Genomic DNA, 21,470 nt, shown 5'->3' with positions numbered 1-21,470 from the left:
TCGTGGCTCCCGTGGTGTGGTCTGCGCACGCGCCTGGGCCGGCCCGCAGGTGCGGCTAGCTGAGGTTGAGGGCAACACCGAAGTCACAGGTGGCGGAAATAGGACGTGAAAAAGCCTCCGCGTGGGAGACTGACTCCACCCCAGACCCCAGCCCCGCGACTGTGGCCATAAATTCACCAGCAGCTCAGCGGACCCTCAGCCTTCCAGTCCCACCTCCCATCGCTCACAGTCCCCACCGCCTCCCAGTGCTTGGAGCCCCACCCGGGCCTCGGCCATGCCTCTGGCTCCGCGCACTAATAAGTCTAAATAGTCCCGAAAATCTGGTGGAGCACAGCCAGCCCTCCTGGGGGCCCGTAGCTGCTTCAACGCTGCCCGCAGGGGTCGCCCCCGGCGGCGCCGAGCCCTCACCTGGCTCAGCTCCCGCAACGTGTTAGCACGGGACCGGAAGGCCTCGGGCTCCAGCGCCAGCGCTGAGGGCGGCTGCACGCTGAGCGGCCTCAGGAAAGTGAAGTCACTGCCATCAGAGGCCGGGGAGAAGCACGTGCGGTAGCAGTGGCTCTGTGAGTCCGTGGGCCGCAGCGTCACCTCCATGTACTTGAGCGTGCCGTCGGAGCTGACCTGCAGGTTGGGACTAGACTGCTTATAGAATTCCCCCGAGGGGGAGTCCTGGCGCCGGCAGCACCGGCCCCCGCCCCCATCCCCGTCGGCCTGCCCCCGCAGGCACTTGGCGGACAGAAAGGTGAAGGTGGCTAAGGATAAGAGGCTGGTGGCTGCGAGGGCCACGATGAGGTAGAGGGTAAGGTCTGAGCGCTCGGGAGGGTGGGTAAGGAAGTCGCTGGATTTGGGCATTTCCTCCGGGTCCTCATCCACCAGGAGCAGCAGCACAGTGGCGGTGGAGGAGAGGGCAGGGTCGCCATTGTCCCGCACCAGCACCACCACCTGCTGCGTGTTAGCGTCGTCCTCCAGTAAGGCTCGGGCTGTGCGCACCTCGCCCGTGTGCGCGGACACGAGGAACAGCCCTGGGGCTGTGGACTGCGGCAACATCGAGTAGGACAGCCACGCGTTGTGGCCCGCATCCGCATCCACAGCTGTCACCTTGGTGACCAAGGAGCCCGGTGGGGCAGATCGAGGGAGGCGCTGCGGGGCGGAGAGCTCCCGGCCGGGCCGTGGGTGCAGCACAGCCGGGGCGTTATCATTCTGGTCTAGGACAAACACATGCAGTGATGTGTTGGCGGAGAGTGGGGGAGAGCCTGAGTCTCGAACCCCAACCACGATCTGTAGCATCTGCAGCAATTCGTAGTCAAAGGTTCTCTGGGCAAAGACCCGTCCATCCTCCGGGTTGACATACACAAAGGAGGATGCTGGGGCTCCCTGAATCTGACCCCCTACAATTGAGTAGGTGAGGCGGGCGTTATCCCCAGTGTCTGGATCCGAGGCTGCCACGGTGCAGAGGAGGGAGCCTGGGGGCCGGTTTTCTGGGATATAAGCGGTATAGAGTTGCTGGCTGAAGTGGGGCGCATTGTCGTTGACATCTGAAATGTTGAGCCTGATGGTGAGATGCGTGTGCAGAGGCGGTGAGCCGGCATCGCTGGCCAGCAGCTCGATGCTGTAGTGGGCTGTGGCCTCCCGGTCCAAGGGCTTGCTGGTTAGCAGGGAGTAGTGATTCTCAGAAGGCTTAATCTGAAATGGCAGGTCCGGAGGGATACTGAGGCTCACTTCACCGTTTCTGCCCGAGTCTCGGTCCCGCACATTAAACAACCCCACCACCGTGCCCACTGGGGTGCTCTCCGGGACGGGGTTGACCAAAGAGGCCAGCAGCACCTCTGGGGCATTGTCATTGGCATCCCCCACATCCACCTGAATCACACAGTGGCCTTCCATGGCCGGCTGTCCCTGGTCACGGGCTCTTGCATGAATTTCAAAGAAACTCGACTCCTCAAAGTCTACAGGACCCAACACATGGATCGCTCCACTGTTAGGGTCCAGGCCAAAGAGATTCCGCACTGCCTCTGATGTATGGTCTCCGAAAGCATAGTCCAGCTGGCCATTGGAGCCCTCATCTGGGTCGGTGGCATTGAGACGGAGCAGCAGCGTACCCACGGGGGCATTCTCCGGGAGTGCCACACGGACGACTGAGGACTGGAAGGCTGGAGCGTTGTCATTGATGTCCAGCACGATGACGGAGATGAGGCTGGTCCCTGAGCGGGCCGGGGTGCCCCCATCCACGGCAGTGAGCACCAGCTGATGTCTCGCCTGGGCTTCCCGATCCAGCTGCTGCTCTAGCACCAGCTCTGGGAACAGCTTCCCATCTTTGAGGGTCTTGACATTCAGGGAGAAGTGGCTGCTGGGGCTGAGGGTGTAAAAGCTCACGGTATTGGTGCCCACGTCCGGATCCTGGGCACTATCCAGTGGGAACCGTGCCCCAGGTGCAGCCGACTCTGAGATGCGCATCTCTCGCTCAGGGGTGGCAAAGCTCGGAGAGTTGTCGTTGAGATCCAGGATCTCCACCTCAACCCGGATCAGCTCCAGGGGGTGTTCAGTCACCACCTGCACTGGCAGCAGGCAGCTGGTGCTGGCTCCACACAGGCTCTCCCGGTCAATCTTCTGATTCACAGCCAGAGCGCCACTCACCAAGCTCAGGGAGAAATAGCGCCCGTTCTCTTCCGAGCCCAGCCGCAGGCGGCGGCTCAACAGATCTGTCACCTTTAAGCCCAGATCCTGAGCAACATTCCCCACCAGCGTCCCAGGCTCAGACTCCTCCACGGATGCATAGCGAAGCTGCCCAGACACCCAGCCCCAGGAGCACAAGGACAACATGCACAGCACTTGCCATCTCCCAGCGAGCTGCGGGGCTGTCTTGGGCCCCATGACCCAGAAGTCCCTTCCTGCAGAGCAACTCTGTGCTGTCCTGATCCAGGGCAGACCCGGGCCTTAGAATGCAGCGCTGAAATCTCTTATGGCTCCTTCCAGCCCCTTAAAAACTGCTCTGAGCTCTGCCTGCCTGCAGCAGTTCTTCTTAGTCACCGAATGGCGGGGGTGGGCGGTGGGGGGGGAGGGGAGTTAAATCCGAGTGGAGCTGGGGAGCTGGAGGAGGAGAGGCGGGCAGGAAGAGCAGATCCCCCACCTCACTTCTCAGTCTGATTGGCCAAAAAGTCTGTCTGCTCTCAACCAATTATGAAGTCTCCTCAGTCCCGGAAAGCTTGGGAACAGCCGCTGCCAACGTGTGTCACACAAGCCTCCCACCGCCCCACTCCCTTCGTGCCACAGGTTCACTCGGCCCCCTTGGCAGCGGAGTTTGACAGCTCAGATGGCACTCAACAGGGGAGACAAAGTGGTACACGGTCCTCAGGGCTCTGTCCCAGCAGCTTCCCAAAGGACTTCAAAGGTTTCCACTGCTCCACCTGAACCAACGGCATTTTTCCTCCAGGGAGAGGCAGAGCCCAAGTGTTCCCCTCCATCCCCTGCCCCGCCCAGTGCTGCTAAGGTGAGAGTGGTTGTCTCTTTGAGTTCCTCAACTGTACACCAGTTTTCTGACGCTGATTTCACTGGCAGCTTTGTCCCCAGCAGACAGTGCCCCCTGCTTCCAGTCTCCTGCATCTGGTTCAAGTCCCAGCAGGGACCTGATTGGGCTTCCTAAAGACCTGGCCCAAAAGATCCCAGCTACCACTTTGATCTGTGCCTCTTTATTCCCTTGGCTCTGCCTGCCCACCCCCACTTTTTTTTTTTCTCACTCTGCTATGGTTCAAATAGAGTTCCCATCATAGTGGGTTAGGGAGTACTAGATAATGTGAGGCAAAGGTTTTTAGCTCCCCTCAATCCATTGGAAAATGGTGATCCCTTGGGAACTGGACCCTGCCCCCATTCCAGAAGAGTCCAGAACACCGCTCTGGATATAGGGGATTGCCTTGTGCACCCCACCTTTGTGTACTTCAGCCTCCTAGGATCTCAGATTCTGTGCACATGCTCCCAGAGCCTGCCTCTTGACCACCAACCAATCACTTCCATTTCTTACTCTGAGGTAGGCGTAGCCCATCCCCGACGGCGGGTCTGTGACAGCTCCCTGGTTAATTCACAAAAGATGTCTGAAGCACAGCATCTACCACACAGTTAGCACTCACAATGACAGGGACATCCCTATGGGCTATTTCAGGGAGGCCAGGGCTCTCAGCGGCACGACCGACCCAGACACAGGCCTGGATCCCAACACCCCTCAAGCATCGACTGAGCCTGCCAAGATCTCACCTCCAGCCCATAGAGAAGATCAGAGGGTGGGCAGCTGGGGCGAACAGGCTCCCCGGCCACAGGCGCACTGGGTGACTTCACCATCATGAAGCTATCGCTCCGAGTGGGTGCAGAAGCCAGGGGTGTGCAGCCGTGAGAGTGGCCTCCCACATCAACAAACTTGATAGGATCATCTGACCCTAGCTGGATCCGGAGGATCCCATTGGAAGGAGGAAGCCCCTCCCTCCTTCGGGATCTGCTGAGACAGGCACAGGTGCCAGCAGGAAAGCAGGTCACTCCACAGGCAGCCCCACGCAAGCACTTAGAGAGGAGTGCCACGAAGGAGCCAAAGGAAACAAAGCAAATTGCCACTAGGGAGACAGCCAAGTAGAGGGTCAGCCGGGATTCTCCTTCCCTGGGCGCCGAAGACTCCCGAAGATCAGGGACGACTGGGTGAGTGTCTTCTTCTAAGGACACCAGGAGAGTCACAGAGGTAGAAAGCGGCGGGCTGCCGCTGTCCTTCACCACGATGACCAGCTTCTGTGGTGGGAGATCAGCCGGAATGGGGACTGCCGTCCGCACCTCCCCTGCGTAGCGGGAGACTGCAAACAGGCTGGGGTCGGGGGCCTCCAGGAGCTGATAGGAAACCCAAGCGTTGTAGCCAGAGTCCAAGTCCACAGCGGTCACCTTCGTGACGAGGTGGCCGGCACCCACTGATGGAGGCAGTGCTTGGGGACATAAGGAGCCAGGCCGGGCCCGAGGGCGCAGCACAGCCGGGGCGTTGTCATTGAGGTCCAGCACAAATAGGCGCACCGTCACGGTGCTGCTGAGGGGCGGGGTGCCCCGGTCCCGGGCCTGCACCTCAAACTGCAGTGTCTGGGTTTGCTCATAGTCAAAGGACCGGGTGGCATGGACGGCTCCTGTCTGCGGGTTCAGAGAGATGAAGGAGGAAGCTGACACGTCGCGATTTCTGGGCTCCAGGAGAGAGTAGGAGATGAGCGCATTCAAGCCAGAGTCCGGGTCAGAGGCTGCAAGGGAGCAAAGCAGGTCCCCGGGGCGATTGTTCTCAGGGACAAACACCTCATGTGACCTCTGGAAGAAAGAAGGCGGATTATCATTCACGTCTGAAATATTCAGGAAGATAGTCCTGTGGGTACTCAGAGGAGGGCTCCCGGCGTCAGAGGCAGTGACCATGATGTCATAGCTGGATTTGGCCTCTCGGTCCAAGGGCCCTGCTGTCACCAGGGAGAACTGGTTCCTGAAGGCAGACTTGAGGGCAAAAGGCAGGTGGTCAGGGATACGGAGGCTGACGTCCCCGTTGGACCCCGAGTCAGGGTCCTGCACACTGATGAGTGCCACCACGGTACCAGGCTCCGCGCTCTCAGGGAGAGTCCCAAGCTCCGAGGTCACCGTGATGTGGGGGGCGTTGTCATTGACGTCCAGGAGATCCACCCGGAGGCTGCAATGCTGCTCCATGGCTGGGGAGCCCCCATCGCGGGCTCGCACATCAAATTCGTAGTAATTCTCGCTCTCGAAGTCCAGGGGTCCCTGCAGGGTAAGCTTTCCGGTAGTGGGGTGCAGGCTGAAGAGGTTTCTCACGCGATCAGGGGTGTGGCCACTGAAGGAGAAGGTGACGTTCCCGCTGGGACCCAGGTCCGGGTCGGAGGCATTGAGCTGGATGAGCACCATGCCCGCGGGCGCGCTCTCCGGCACGCTGATCCTGTAGCTGGATTGCTGGAAAGCCGGGGCGTTGTCGTTGACGTCCAGCACCGACACCCGGAGCTCCGCAGTGCCGGATCTCGGGGGATTCCCTCCATCCACAGCCGTCAGCACCAGGCGGTAGTCCGACTGCTTCTCGCGATCCAGCGGCTTCTCCAGCAGCAGCTCCGGGACCAGGCTGCCGTCGCTCCGCTTCTTGACATCCAGCGCGAAGTGCTCGTTGGAGCTCAGCCTGTAGCTGCTGATGGAATTGCTCCCCACATCTGCATCCTGAGCCTTCTCCAAGGGGAAACGCTGTCCTGGAGGGGCGGCCTCCCCGATTTCCAAGTCCAGCTGCTGCCGCGGGAAGCGGGGGGCGTGATCGTTCACATCGACGATCTCCACCTCGGCTCGGTACATTTCCAGAGGCCCTTCGGTGACGAACTCTAGGGGCACGATGCAGCTGGCACTGAGCCCGCACAGTGCCTCTCGATCGATTGGATTCTTGATGAGCAGGGCTCCACTGTCCAAATCCACACGGAAGTGTCTTTGGTTCACCTGTCCGGCGACCTGCAGCCTGCGCGCCGACAGACTCTCTGTATCCAGCAGGAAATCTTGGGCGACATTCCCTACAAAAGTCCCTTCCTGTGACTCCTCTGGGACCGGGTAGCGGATCTGCCCACAAACGTAACCCAGGTGGCAGAAGAGGAACAAAAGGGTAGCCCCCCGCCAGATTGCCAGCCGGCTTCTCACCTTGCAGAACATTGCTGCCGCCCGCTAATTCTCCGCCTGGTCCTGCGAAGCGGAAGAAGCCGACCCGCCCCAAACGGCCACAGCAGCTGGAGACACCTATCCCCTTTGCCCGCGCCAGCTCTGGCGCCGCTCCGCCGGCGCGGCAAGGGTTACGCGCCGTTTTTTGCTGGTGGCGGGGTAGATTTGTCTGCCTTTCACCACCCGATTGGCAGACAGCGGCTCCTGGGCTCAGCCAATAGGCTGAGCAGAGAACATCCCAATAGCAGCAGGGTTAATGCGTCGCAGCATTGGGGGGAAAAAAAGCCCACCAAAAAAAAAAAAAAAAAAGGTTTCCAAAAATTATAATCATAAAATAAACCCCACTCTCTTTTCGCCTCCTTCCTGCACAACAGCATTTCTTGCCGCGATCCCTACCTCTGCAGGGAGGCAGACAACAGATATGCATTTTTTTCCTCTAACACACCAGCTCACCCCGCCCCTTTTCGGCTGGGAAAACGGCTCTAGCCTGAGCCCTAGCAACCTGCAGCCCAGACAGGGAGTAGCCATTTGAGACTGGTCACTTTGTCCAAGCCAGTGTTGTCATCAGCCAATACTGTAAATGAGTAGCTTCTCAGCCTGGTGGTATTAGGGCAACAGCTAATTGGCAGCGCTGCCATATACTTAAAAGTCTGCCCCTCTGCAGATTATTCAGAAATGTATCCATCGCTTTGCAGAGAAGGCTTACACGTAACGTAGCCAATTAAATTTATGCAGTGCCTGTTTTTATTGTAACAGGAGGCACGGGGGGAAACCAAACCTCTGTTATTCAGACATTTGCTAGTGATACACTAAATTGCCATTCATTGATTTGGAGGACGGTAATAAAAGCAGGGTGGAAGCCAAGAGAGAAAGATGTTCCAAAACAGTAAAGAATCCCTGTGTCTGGGAGGTGCTAAGGACTAGATCTCATTACCTGGCAGCATGCTAACGATCACAGATTTAACAGCCTCCTTGAGCGACTGGATCAGCTACCAGTGGCACTGTGCCTACAAATCTCCTTTATTTGACACCACAGCATTCTTGATATGTTGTTAATTACCAACAGAGACGTTTCAAAAGAGCAAGCTTTTTACTTAGCCCCAGGGGGCCTTTTGTAGATGGAGACTTGATCTCAACCCACCCCCACCCTCATCCAGACCTCCCAGTAGCCTGGCTACTGCCTTGCACAAGCACAGACGCACAATACATTCTACTATAAGTACCTGCAGGCTGTAACCTGAGTGACAAACACACCAGAGCACACAGAAAGAGAAAGATCCAAGATGATCTGATCTGGACAGAAGGGTTTTTTTCTTTTCTTTTTTTCTTTCTTTTTTTTTTTTTTTTTTTTTTTTTTTGTCTAAACTCAGCCAAGTCCTTTCCTGGGTTTATTGCTGGCAGCCAAAGCTAGCAGCAAAAACTGCTGTTCTTATCCTCTCCCATTTTTTTCCCCCCAAAACCTTGATCTTCAGGAATATCCTGTTGACTACGGTGAGATCAGCTACCAAAATTTCAGTCTCAAAGGGAGGGAATCTGACTTTTTGTATTGTACTAAAAAATCTAAACTTCTTTTCATGGGAATGAGGGAGGCACAGTATACAAGCCAAACCTCCAGAAGTGTTTGTGGCAGAGTTCATTATCTTGGCAAATGGCACCATCATCCACCCAGCTGTCAGAATTCCCTGGGGGTGGGGTGGAGAGATCATCGTGGATTCATTCCTGTCGCTCACTTTCTATAGCAGGTCAATCAGCAAATCCTGATGATTTTATTGTCATCATCTCCCTTCCTCAGCACCACCACTGTGCTGGCTCAAGCATTTATCAATCTGCTCATCAAATAAAGCAATCACCTTCTCTCTGCTCTCTTTGTCTCCAGTCCCAATGTCCCCAAATCCATTTTACTTATGGCTGCCAGAATAGCCTCTTTGAAACAAAGCCTTGAAGACATCACATATGTCAGTTCAACATTCTGCAGTGACCATCATCCATACAGAATAAAATAAAAGTTCGCTGGCACGGCCTAAAGGTGACTCAGTGTGTAATCCCCACCTTCTTGCTCCACCCGACTCCTGCACACTGTTTTACACACACACTCTAAGATTCGGCAGTAACGAAATGCCATTAGCCCTCTGCACAGTATTTTGTGTAGTGGCTCCTTCCAGCCCTTGTACCCTTTTTACTATTTGACAAGCTCCTGCTCCATCTTAAGTGTCTAGCTCAAGCATCGCCACCTCTGGGAAGTCTCCCTGATTCCCCCAGCTGCCAGGAGCATTTCTTCCCCTTTGCTCCTACTGCTGCTTATACTATGCAGATCTCCATTACCTTTGCTCTGTCTCCTGTGGCCGTACTCAGTGTACCATAAAGGCAGCACAGTTGTCTTGTCATAGTTTACAGTGTCTGCTACATAGGGGTGCTAATGAGTGGGGAAGGTTGATGTTACCTTTATTAGCCTAACAAATATTTATTCAACACTTACTATGTACAGGCGCTTCATATGTATTCCTTTTGACTCTCACAACAACTTTGCCAAGCAGATGCTATCTTCATTTCATAGATGAGGAAACTGGAGTTCAGAGAGGCTAAGCAATGTGCCGAAAGTTAACCCAGTAGGACGGGCAGCACTACTCTTGCATTTGGAAGTTCACACCAAACCAAGCAGGCACACAGCCTGTTTCGCTAGAATCGAAGCCCAATAATGCCTTGATCGTGTATATCCCTGACTCCATCTTTGTGTGCCAGGTTTGCGCTTCTCTGATCTCTAGACTTCTTGACAACTTTATCAAGGTGCAATTCACATACCATACAATTCACCAGTTTCAACAGTACCATTCAATGTTTTTAAGTATGTTCCTCTTTACTAAACTGGTGCAATCTTCACCAGAATCTCATGATAGATTTTTTTTTTTTTTGTCACTCAAAAGAAACCCAATACATACTAGCCAGCTCCAGACTTTTAAAGAGGAAATGCCCAGGTACCAGTGGTTTAGGAAGGTGTTCTCTTTAGACAGCCGAAATACTGTCTTATCTCTTCCTTACAGTATAGAGCTATTCCGTGTAATGATTCCAGCTTGGGAAATGACATTATAGCACTTTTTCGAGAAAATTGGGCCTGGCCCAATAAAGCTGACTCCTGGTTCTGTGAACATCAGAATAACACTCGGCCTAATTAATATGCTGAATGACGGACTGGCAGAATCTAGGGCAATGATTTTCAAACCTGTCTGTAAGTTAGGATCACCAGAGGATTGTCAAGAAACACTGTCGTCTCTGTGCCACCATGAGAGCAGGTGTGTTCCCTAGTCTAGCGTGCCGGGGACCCTGGGCGACTCTAACGTGCGATCAGCTTGGAGGACGCTGTCTGCGACAAGAACCTCAGTTCTTTCCCAGGCTCTTTGGAAGAGCAGCAATGCTTGCCTCTGGCTGTCACCCTTCTTTAACCTTTCCAAGTTATCGACTTCATCATCTTTAGTTGCTCTCACATTTGCTCATTTCCAAGGTGTGTTTAAGATTTTGGGTGGGCTGGAAAACTAACAAAAATAACCATAGAGGCTGCTGGCTGCAGCACTGGCATCCCATACGCTGCTCCACTTCCAATCCAGCTCTCTGCTGATGCGCCTGGGAAAGCAGCAGAAGATGGCCCACGTGCTTGGGCCCCTCCCACCCATATGGGAGGCCCAGAAGAAGCTTCTGGCTCCTGGCTTCAGCCTGGCCCAGCCCTGGCTGTTGCCACCATTTTTGGAGTGAACCAGTGGATGGAGGACCTTTCTCTCTCTCCCTACCCAGCCCCTCTCTGTAACTCTGCCTTTCAAATAAATAAAACGATTCTTAAAAATATAACCACAGCAATGACTAATAATTTACACAGCAATGACTAATAATTTGCAACAGTCATAATATGCCATGCCAGGCCCTGTGCTGAGCGCTTTCATGAAGTATATCATCACTTAATCCTGAGACGCCCTTGCTCTTCCCTATTTGCTATCAAAAAGACTGAGAAAGGAGATCTAGCAACTTGACCCAGGACTGCTACTTGCTACTCATTTGTCTAACTGCCAAGTCCAAGAGCTGACAGCAGTCATGCCTGGGCGTCAACATCACAATGGTAAGGATGTGTAAGCTTCTCTCCAAGGCAAAGGCCTGTGGTCACCTGCATATCATCCTGACTGAGTGGCTACTTCACCTTTCCCAGGGTATACACTCACCTACCTTTCACGTTGCGTGTAGACCTAAGAAAAGCCGTGCTGGAAGGACAGGGAATAACGCTGGAGGTGCATCGAGAAGGACTGCCATGTCGTACTTGATGCTCATTTGGGTTGTCTAGATTTAGTTTTGGAATCAATTACTTTTGTAATTAAATGTGGCTCTTTTGGGCTGTGGGGAATTAAAGTTGGATGTAATTTTTCTTTATACCTTTCTGTATTTTCTGAATTTTCTATAGTGAACATGCATCATGTATGTATATATATGACCATATAGTCTATGTATGACTATATATGTATGACATCAAAATATCTGGTAAGTAACATGAGCATGATTTCTGGTAGTGTCCTTGAAATAAACTTAAAGGACGCCTAGAATTTCACTCATAGAAAGTTATCTGGGAATGAGGCACAGGATCTGTGCAGGCAATGGAAAAGTATCGGAAAGTCATTTTTAACGCAGATGTAGCAATGATTTGGAAGATGGGAATGGGGGTAGTTTTTATATTCCTAGCAGCTGCTAATGTTTAGCGTATCCAGCAACTTGCTCCCAAATGCAAATTATATCACAGAAGCTCTAAACACTGAGAACCTGGGTCACAGCAAAGCCACCCCTTAGCAAGACTGGTTAGTTGTGATGGCAATGAGTGCTGAGGGTGTGAATCGGGTCCACAGACTGAGTGAAATAACCCCATCTTGAAACGGAGCCACAAGCCACCCTCCAGCCAGCCACCTTCCTCCCAAAGTTTCCTCTAGCAAAGACCAGTGGAAAGTGTGGCTGCACCATCAGAAAAACGTCTTCATCCTGAAACTACTGCTGCATACCTTCCTGAACATGGTGCAGCATTGAGAGAAGCATTGACAAGCTTCGGGGATGACCTGCTACCCCTTACCTGTCCGGGAGGGGCGCTCTCTGCACCCAGCACCTGCCTATAGAATGCGGGATCACAGCTCCGCAGCGTGTTCTGGCGGCTGGCCAGGGGGCTGGCCGCCCCGGGTTTCTTCAGCAGCGGGTCGCTGCGGCGCGAGTCCGTGGTCAGGTACATTTGATGGTAAAGGTGCGGCGGCATGAGGCCGCCCCGCACGGCGTCTGCGTGCAGGGAGGGCCCCGGCGTTCGGTACAGGGAGCTCACCGGGGCTCGGTACAGGTCCCTGGACTGCTTCCACTTGTAAACTTTGAATATGATCACTCCCAACACCACGGCTGCGAACCCCACTGAGACCAGGATGAGGGAGAGGAGCAGATAAAACGTGAGGTTTTTATTTTGCTCCCGGGGGGCAGAGCCCAAGGGGAACTCTGCCCGGGCTTCGGGAGCCTCCTCCGTTAGGGACACAGTCAGGGTGGCGGTGGCGGACAGCGACGGCTCCCCGTTGTCTCTGATCAGGACCGTGAGGGTCTGCCTGGGGGCGTCTGTGTCCTGCACTGCGCGGGCGGTGCTGACCTGACCCGTGTGGAGCCCCACGGCAAAGAGGCTCTGGTTGGAGGCACCCAGAAGGCTGTAGGAGAGCCAGGCATTGTGGCCTGCATCTGCGTCCCAGCCCACGACCCGCGAGACCAAGTGGCCGGAGGCCGCGGCCCGGGGCAGCGTCTCCACAGAGCTCTGGCCGGGCCGGGGGTACAGGATCTGGGGCGCGTTGTCATTGCGGTCCGTGACGAATACGCGCACGCTGATGTTTGTGGCCAGGACGGGAGTGCCCCCGTCGCTGACATGAGCTGTTAACTCGAACTCCCGCCGGTCCTCGTAGTCCAGGGGCACCAAGGACGACAAGACGCCGCTGTCGCGATGGATCGCGAAGTAGCGGCCGGCCAGCCCCGCGTCCGCGCCGTGCTGCTCCAGGAGGAGGAAGGAGAGGCGCGCGTTCTGAGGGGCGTCGGGGTCCCAGACGCTCAGGTTGAGGATCGGAACCCCCGGGAGGTTGTTTTCCTCGACGTAAATGTCGTAGGCAGACTGGGATGCCTGCGGGGGGTTGTCGTTGATGTCTGACACCTGGACCCGCACGGTGGTCACGGCCGACAGCGGGGGCGCGCCTGCGTCTCGGGCCGTGACGCTGAGGTTGTACTCTGACACTGCCTCGCGATCCAGGCCCGCGCTGGTCTTCAGGGTGAAGTAGTTCTTGAGGGAGGAAGTCAGGCTGAAGGGGAGGCCCGGGGGAAGCTCGCACGTCACCAGTCCGTTCTCGCCGGCGTCCAGGTCAGTGACGCTGAGCAGGGCGACGACGGTCCCCACGGGCGCGTCCTCGGGGACTGGGCTGTACACCGATGTGACCGCGACCTCCGGGGCATTGTCGTTCACGTCCACCACTTCCACCAACACTTTGCAGTGTGCGCCCTCGGGATTGGCGCCTTTGTCTTTGGCCTGGACGTAGATCTCGTGCAGTTTCGTGTCTTCGAAGTCCAGGCGGCCCTTGATCGTCAGCACCCCCGTGACTGGGTCTAGGGCGAAGAGCTCCCGGACGCCGGCGCGGTTGTGGCTGCCGAAGGAATAGACGATTTCGCCGTTGGGGCCTTCATCCAGATCCGTCGCGAGGACCTGCACCACGCGAGCGCCGGGGGGTGCATCCTCCAGGACGCGCGCCCGGTACAAGGACTGGTTGAAGGCAGGCGCGTTGTCATTCGCGTCCAGCACAGTGACGCGAATGGGGAGGCTGGCGGAGCGGGCCGGGGTCCCTCCGTCCAGCGCCGTCAGCACCAACTGCACACTTGGCTCCCGCTCCCGGTCCAGGGCGCGCTCCAGGACCAGCTCCGCATACTTGGTGCTGTCCTCCCGCGTCTGCACGCGAAGCGCAAAGTACTCGTTCCGGCTCAGCTCGTAGGTTTGGAGAGAGTTGCTGCCCACATCGGGATCGTGCGCGCTCTCGAGCGGAAAGCGCGTCCCCGGCGCCATGGCCTCGCTAATCTCCAATTTCATTTCCCCGGTTGGGAACGCGGGGTTGTTGTCGTTGATGTCCTGGATCACCACCTCGGCGCTGAATAGCTCCAGCGGATTCTCCACCACCAACTCCAGAGTTACGGTGCAGGAAGGCAGCGTCCCGCACAGCTCCTCCCGGTCCAGACGGTCGTTCACCAACATCTCCCCGGTCTCCCGGTTCACCTCAAAGAACCTTCGGCTGGCTCCGGACACCACCCGGAGCCTGCGGGCGGACAGGCTGCCCAGAGCCAAATCGAGGTCCGCGACCACGTTCCCCACAGAGAAGCCCTTCTCTCTTTCCTCCAGGATCTCATAGTGAATCACGGTGGAAGCCTTGTTCAAGGCGCCGAGCAGAAGCAAAACTCCCACCACTCTCCCGGTGCTTACCAGTCCGCCCCGCCAGGCCTCTGGGACCATCGCACTGGAGAGCAGTTCCTCCCCGCGGGATCCAGGGTGCCCCGGAGGTTTCGCGGAGAAACTTTCAGCGGCTTAGCGCTTGGGCGCTGGGCGCCGAGTCGGACATGGCTTTCTGGGTGCCGCTGATTTGCTCGCTGGCTGTTCAGTCTCTGCCTCATCCCGGGGCGCCGAAAGGGGACGGGCCGGGGCCAGCTCTCCAGCGTCTTCATTGGCCGACAGCGGCACACAGAGTCCCAGCCAATAACTGCACGAAGAATGCGCTAGCGCCGGGCTTTTGGAGCTGGGCGCGCGCTAGCGCGGGGAACTTCTCTTCCCGCTGGCGGCCTTCCGGAGCCCGCGGGCTAGGCGCCTTGCCCGGGCCCGCAGCGGAAGCCCACCTGACTCTGGAAAGCAGTGTAGGAGGCGACGGAGCTGGCGGGGCTGCACGTCCCCAAGCCAACTCAAGGCCTATTACGGACTTTCATGGCTTTCTTTGCCCAAACCATATGGAAAACGACATAATGTTTTCTGGAAAAATAACAACAAATCCGGTTGCCTGGAGGGTGGACGAGTGGCCAGACTCTATTTATGAGGACAGAGTAATATCTTGATGGAGCTAATACTTTTATCTTTACCTAAAGAGATTCTAGAATTTTCTGTCCCTTCCCCGGTAGAGCAGATCAATAGGTGCTACTATGTTTGGTTTAAGTCCCTTATGAAATTTAAAATAAAGCTCAGATTTTAATTTTTTTAAAAAATTGGATGTCATCATTTAGCTCATTTTCCTAAGAACCAGGGAGCCAAGTGAAATTTCCTGACCCTGTGTTTCCCAGGGCACACAATCTTTCTGTTTTTCTAAAGATTTATTTATTTATATTTATTTTGAGAGGGAGAGAGAAGGATAGGGAGAGAGGTCTTCCATCCCTGGTTCATTCCCCAAGTGGCTGCAACAGCCAGAGCTGGGCTGATCCAAAGTTAGGAGCCAGTAGCTTCATCCAGGTCTCCATGTGGGTGCAGGGGCCCAAGGACTTGGGCCATCCTCTGCTGCTTTCCCAGGCACAGTAGCAGGGAGCTGGATCAGAAGTGGAGCAGCTGGGACTTGAACTGGAGCCCATATGGGATGCCCACGCTGCGGGTGGCAGCTTAACTCAGTGTGTCACAGCCCAGGCCCAGAACATAATCTCATGATGCTTCCCTTGATCAGTGTTTTTCTCAAGATCTTGGGTTCACATGCTACAAGAAGTTGCCTTGCTAATAAAGAATTACTCCCCACCCCACTCCGGAATAAAAGAGGAAGAAAAAAGAAAACAGCAGGTCTATTTACCACCTAGGACCTTCATAAAGTGGCTGCAATAATGGCAACAAAGCTCCAGAGAGTCTTCAGGGCAGCCCAAAGCCCTGAGTCCCAAAATAAAGAACTCGAGAGTTTTCTGCATTTAGGATCATAGTCACCACACAAATAATGATCAGGATAATGAATGAGAGGGGGCAGGCACTGTGGAGGAACAGATTAAGCCACTGCTTGGGACATCTGCATGTCATATCTGAGAGCCTGGTTAGAATCCCAGCTCCTCTTTCCAATCCAGCTTCCTGCTAATGCACCTGGGAGGCAGTGGAGGATGCTGGAGTACTTGAATTCCTGCCACTCACATGGGAAACTCATGGAGTTCCTGGCTCCTGGCCTCAGAGTGGCAAGCATCTGGGGAGTAAACCAGTGCATGGAAGGTATCTCTCTCTCCCTTGCAAGTAGAGTAAAATAGATAAATAAACATAAAACGAAGATGAAATATATTTAGTTTTTAGAATAAACCCAGTCACTTCCCACTCCAAGTGTGAGGACCAGGGGCATTAAGTGTCACTTGGGAGATTCTCAGAAATGAAGCCTAGAAATGCACAGGTGCACATAACTGCCCAAACTGGCATCACCTGCTGCTTTCCTCGACGCATCAGCAGGCAGCTGGATTGGAAGTGAAGAAACTGGGACTCACACTGGCACTCTGATAAGAGTGTCACAAGCAGTGTAGCAAGCCACGGCTTAACCCACGGAGCCATTCCGATGACTACTTGTGTCCCTTGTGCCAAACACAGGAGGCACTTAATGCTTTCTAACATACATGTGGTCATGCTAATGGCATAGCAGTCTTAACACACACTAAGGACTATGTGTACATGATCTGTGCCATACACATTCTTTCCCGAAGCAAGTACTCTTGGTAGATACATTCACTCCTTCAAGCTACGAGTGGGCCTAAGGAAGCTGCTTCTTACCCCTACTGCTCTGAAGAGAGATTACTGTTTATCAAAGAGTCAACTAACACAATTTACAGGTGACAAAATCGAAGATGCCCACACTTATGTTACCTAAATCCAGAGGAGAGTGAAGTATCAGTGTACAGGATCAATGGAACTTTCCAGTCTCTATTTTTCCTCTCTTCTATAATTTCGAGAGATGCTGACCAATGACATGCACCAAATATAACTATTTTAAAAGAGAAAATGAATGTGTTACAGCAGTCAAGAGTGGGGCCCCTGTGTCAGAGTGACTCAGCTTTCAATCCTGGATATCGCACTTGTGAGCACGTAACCATGGAACTTCTGTGTGTAAAGTAGAAATAACCGTACTGGTTGGTGGCACCAATGATCACAATCATGTCTGAAGTCTTTGCTGAGCTTCGTGCTGACCGTATCATTCACCGGTGCTGGGAGAGGATTTCTAGTGGATCTGTGCAGCCGAGGACCGACACCATGATGCAGTTTCAGATCCCCACCGCCCTCGTGATTTCCCTCCTGCCTGTCAATCATCCATTCTTGCTGTTATGCTCAGTCCCCAGCACTGATCTACTTTCTATCCGTGTCGTTCTGCCTTTTTCACAAGTTTTATCAAAAAGGACTTAACATCTGTGGTCTTTTATGTCTGGCTTCCTGCACTTAGCACAATGTCAAGCCCAGCTCTCAACTCCACCTTCAGATCTGTTCTCTCTCCAACCCTGCCCATCTGGTCAGAAAATCAGAAATCATTTTTAACATCTTCTGCATCCCCACATGCACCTCATTTCAGATCCAAACCAATGGTTACCACCTCCAAAATAGATCTTGAAATTGTCCATTACTTTCCTGGCTTCTGTCATCACCTAAACCAAAGCATCCTCTCTGGCATTCTTACTTTTCTCAATTTCTCTATCATCCATTTCACATATGTTAAATGGAAGCATCTTTCAAACAAGTACATTAGATTATATGCCCTCCTTGTTGAACGTAGTAACTGATAAACATAGCACTAGGACTGGCTATATAATTTGTGTGGCTAGTACCAAATGAAAACTGGGGGCTTGTTGTTAAGAAATGTAAACATTGTCAAGGTGGTGACAGCATAGAACTAACTAATGTAGGGGCCCTACTAAGCAAGGGGCCCATCAGAGTGACTGCCCAGGTCATATGCCAGTGAAGCTAGGCCCGCATGGCCCAGAGGAGACTCTCAATAGACATTATCCAATATTATCTTTTAAATAAATTAATATTCTTAGACGGCCAGTAACATCAGGAAATTCTATTCAAGATGCTACTAAATTACTGCACATAAGGAACACAAGAAAGACACATACATACATTCAATATATACAAATATATGTATATATAATCCCCTTAAAATCCTAAATATCATCTAACAATCATTCCATTCGATCAAATTTGGACAGGATCAACCTATCTGGACAGCACCCTAAAGTCAAATTAAAGGTTTGTTTGAGGAACATGGGATAAAGACACATAACAAACAGATTTTTAAAAAACATGTATCCCAATTTAGACAGGTGAAAGATTGAAGGATTTGGTAAAGAAGTTGAATGGTTTAATATTTATCTAAAGCCTACCTGAATATTTTGCATACTTTGATTTGAAGAGATGATTTTTAAGTCTGTAAGAATAGGTTTGCTAAGAGCTGCATCTGATCTGCCCTTCAAACAAGAAGAAACTGTCTCATCGGTAAGTGCATGAGCTGTCGGCTGTGATTTCGAAGTCACAGACACAAGGAAACAACGTTTACCTTCGTCCATCTGAGTGCTGTTCTTTTCTAGTCTCAGTCACATTATGCCTTCTCACTGTTTAATATGTTACAAAGCTTAAATGTGTCAGGAAACTACTTGCAAAAACATTAGTAAATTTGTCTATATGAAAATATTCCAATAGAAGGCAGATGTTTGGTCTAGCAATTAAGACATTGGTTGGGGCACTCACATCCTACACTGGAGTGCCTTAGCTCAAATCCCAGCTCTGCCCCTGATTCCAGCATCTTGCTAATCTGTACCCTGGGAGGTAGCTGGTGATGGTTCAAGTGGGTGGGACCCTGTCATCCATGTGGGAGATATGGGTTGGGTTCCTGGCTCCTGGCTTCCAGCCCAGCCCCAACTGCAGCCATTTTGGGCATGTGAGGGGCTAACCAGTGGGTAGGAGTGCATTCTCTTTCTCTGTGTCCTCAAATAAAATAACTTTTAAGATTTACTTATTATTTATTTGAAAGGCAGAATGACAGAGAGAGGAAAAGAAGTAGAGTGTGTGTGTGGGGGGAGACATCATCAAGCTACTGGATCACCCCCTAAATCTGGGTCTGGACCAGAATGAAACCAGAAACCTGGTTCTCCATCCAGGTATCCCACATGGTGTCAGGGGCCCAAGGGCCCAAATACTTGGGCCATCATCCACTGCTTTCCCAGGTTCATTGCCAGGAATCTAGATGGCAACTGGAGTGGCTGCGACCGGAACTGGTGCTCCAATATGGAATGCTGGCATTTAGGTGGCAGTTTAACCCACTGTACCACAAGGCTGGCTATTCAAACAAATAATTAAAAAACCAATCTCCCAGGGCTGGTATTGTAGCACAGCGAGTCAAGCCACTGCTTGTGACACCAGCATCCCATATAGGCATCTGTTCCAGTCTTGGTTGCTCCACTTCGGATCCAGCTCTCTGCTAATGTGCCTTGGAAGGCACTGGAAGATGGTCCAAGTGTTTGCCGCCCCTGCACCCACGTGGAAGACCTGGAAGAAGCTCCACACTCCTGGCTTCGGCCTGGCTCAGCCCCGGCAGTTGAGGCTATTTGGAGAATGAACCAGTGGATAGAAGATTCCTTTCCCTCTCTTGCTCTCTCTCTGTAACTCTGCCTTTCAAGTAAAACAAATAAATCTTTTTTTTTTTTAAAAGAAAGGTTTCCTTCCAGAAAAAAAACTTCCAAGAGAACTAAATTCTCCTCAAAAATAGAATGTTTCAATTTTGTCCCAGTATCTTGCTATTATATTGCTAGCTAAAATATTTTAGTCCTCACCAAATGGATAGCTATGTATGGCTTAGATGTTTATTTTTTATAAATAAAAAACATTCACTTCAATATATACTGGTAACTTAAAGGAAGAAGGAAGTATGTTTTCTGACCAATAAGACACCATAGGAGTTTAGTACATTCAAGGGTTTGATGAAGAAGCTAAATGGTTAAGCCTTACTAGTCATCTGAAGTTTACCTGTATCTTTCACATACTTGATTGGAAATGGTGATTTATGAATCTTAAGGATAAGGATGTTGGATCCAGCGCTGTGGTGTAGCAGATAAAGCTGCCACCTGCAGTGCAAGGGCACTGGTTCGAGTCCCGGCTGCTCCATTTCCGACCCAGCTCTCTGCTATGGCCTGGGAAAGCAATAGAAGATGGCCCAAGTCCTTGGGCCTCTGCACCCATGGGGGAGACCTGGAAGAAGCTCCTAGCTCCTGGCTTCAAATCAGCCCAGCTTTGGCCATTGTGGCTATTTGGGGAGTGAACCAGTGGATGGAAGACTTCTCTCTCTCTCTCTTTCTATCTGCCTTTTGAATAAATAAGTAAATATTTTTTTAAAGAATAAGGATTCTGTCTCACATCACTGGGACAAAGCTGAAATTTTTAATGACTGCTATTGGGACAACAGGATAGCCACTTGGAAAAAGAGATACAAATTGATCACACTTCTGCACATGCAAGAATAAAGTCTAAATAGATCAGGGATCTAAATGTGAAAACTACAAAGTGATTCAAATCTTAGCAGAAAATATGGATGAGTGTTTCCATAACCAAGGTGGGGGAAACGCTTGGGTACTATGACTTGAAACTAATTATAATACAGGAAAAGATTGATTCACTTGTTTACATAAAAACAAAGGGAAAAATAGTGGCATTGCCAACAAATGTCACAAGCACATGACACAAGTGGGATAGATATTTACAACTCGTATTTTAGACAGGGAGCTAAAATTCCTAACACATAAGTAACTTTTTACAAATTTAATATAAAACATTTAAAAATATCTAGTAGGAAAATAAACATAAGAAACAGACAGTTCAATATAAGATTCAAACTGGCTCTTAAACATAGGAAAAAGCTATTTAACCTCACCACAAAGAGAGTGAAATTCTAATTCAAACTATTTTGAAATCTCCCTTTTTACTCATTGGATTGGCAAAAATTAAAAGCTTGACAACAATCTCTGTGATGAGCCTACGGGATATTAGGTGTTCTTGTCCATTTTTAGGAATACACAGTGGTACAACTTCTGTGGAGGGAAACAGTCATATCTAACAAAACTACACACACATCTACCCTGGGACTCACATAGGTGTTTACCCTATGATCCAGCAACCACGCTATTAGGAAGTTATCCTGAATTTACACCTCAAAAATTAGAAAAATCTATATACAGAAGGTTATTCATTAAAGCATGATCTATAATTGCTAAAATATGGAAACTACTTAAATAGCAAATTATATGTTTGTTGAACAGATGATGAAATGTGCACTTACAAAGAATTTTTATGAAGTTGTTTAAAACATGAAGGGAAGGCCGGCGCCGTGGCTAATTAGGCTAATCCTCTGCCTTGCGGTGCCGGCACACCGGGTTCTAGTCCTGGTCGGGGTGCCGGATTCTGTCCCGGTTGCCCCTCTTACAGTCCAGCTCTCTGCTGTGGCCAGGGAGTGCAGTGGAGGATGGCCCAAGTGCTTGGGCCCTGCACCCGCATGGGAGACCAGGAGAAGCACCTGGCTCCTACCATCGGATCAGCATGGTGTGCCGGCCGCGGCGGCCATTGGAGGGTGAACCAACGGCAAAAGGAAGACCTTTCTCTCTGTCTCTCTCTCTTACTGTCCACTCTGCCTGTCAAAAATAACAAAACAAAACAAAAAACAAAAACAAAAACAAACAAACAAACAAACAAAAACAAACATGAAGGAAGCAGGCATTTGGCATCCCGAGTCAGGCAGCCTGGG

At 51.9% G+C, this 21,470-nt stretch overlaps 1 protein-coding gene across 20 annotated transcripts in view; it reads right to left on the bottom strand.

The window, feature by feature from the left end:
* Positions 1–21,470, bottom strand: part of LOC100353508 (protocadherin gamma-C4) — a 193,861-nt gene that overhangs the window by 21,094 nt on the left and 151,297 nt on the right. Inside the window, exon 1 of one of the 20 annotated variants that reach the window (XM_051844323.3) lies at positions 11,783–20,054. The exons of 16 other annotated variants lie outside the window; for them this stretch is intronic. In XM_051844323.3, the coding sequence (XP_051700283.3) occupies positions 11,783–14,215 (2,433 nt within the window). In that variant the 5' untranslated portion in view covers positions 14,216–20,054. Of the gene's footprint in view, positions 1–408; positions 3,038–4,242; positions 7,088–11,782; positions 20,055–21,470 lie in introns of those variants that run through there. 3 more of the 20 variants (XM_017341120.4, XM_089335986.1, XM_017341119.4) reach the window with 3 other exon arrangements.

This window comes from Oryctolagus cuniculus, chromosome 6 (assembly GCF_051225735.1).
Source record: "Oryctolagus cuniculus isolate XC-2025 breed Fujian yellow rabbit chromosome 6, ASM5122573v1, whole genome shotgun sequence".
NCBI lineage: Eukaryota > Metazoa > Chordata > Mammalia > Lagomorpha > Leporidae > Oryctolagus > Oryctolagus cuniculus.
This window is presented reverse-complemented; position numbering and strand designations above follow the sequence as displayed.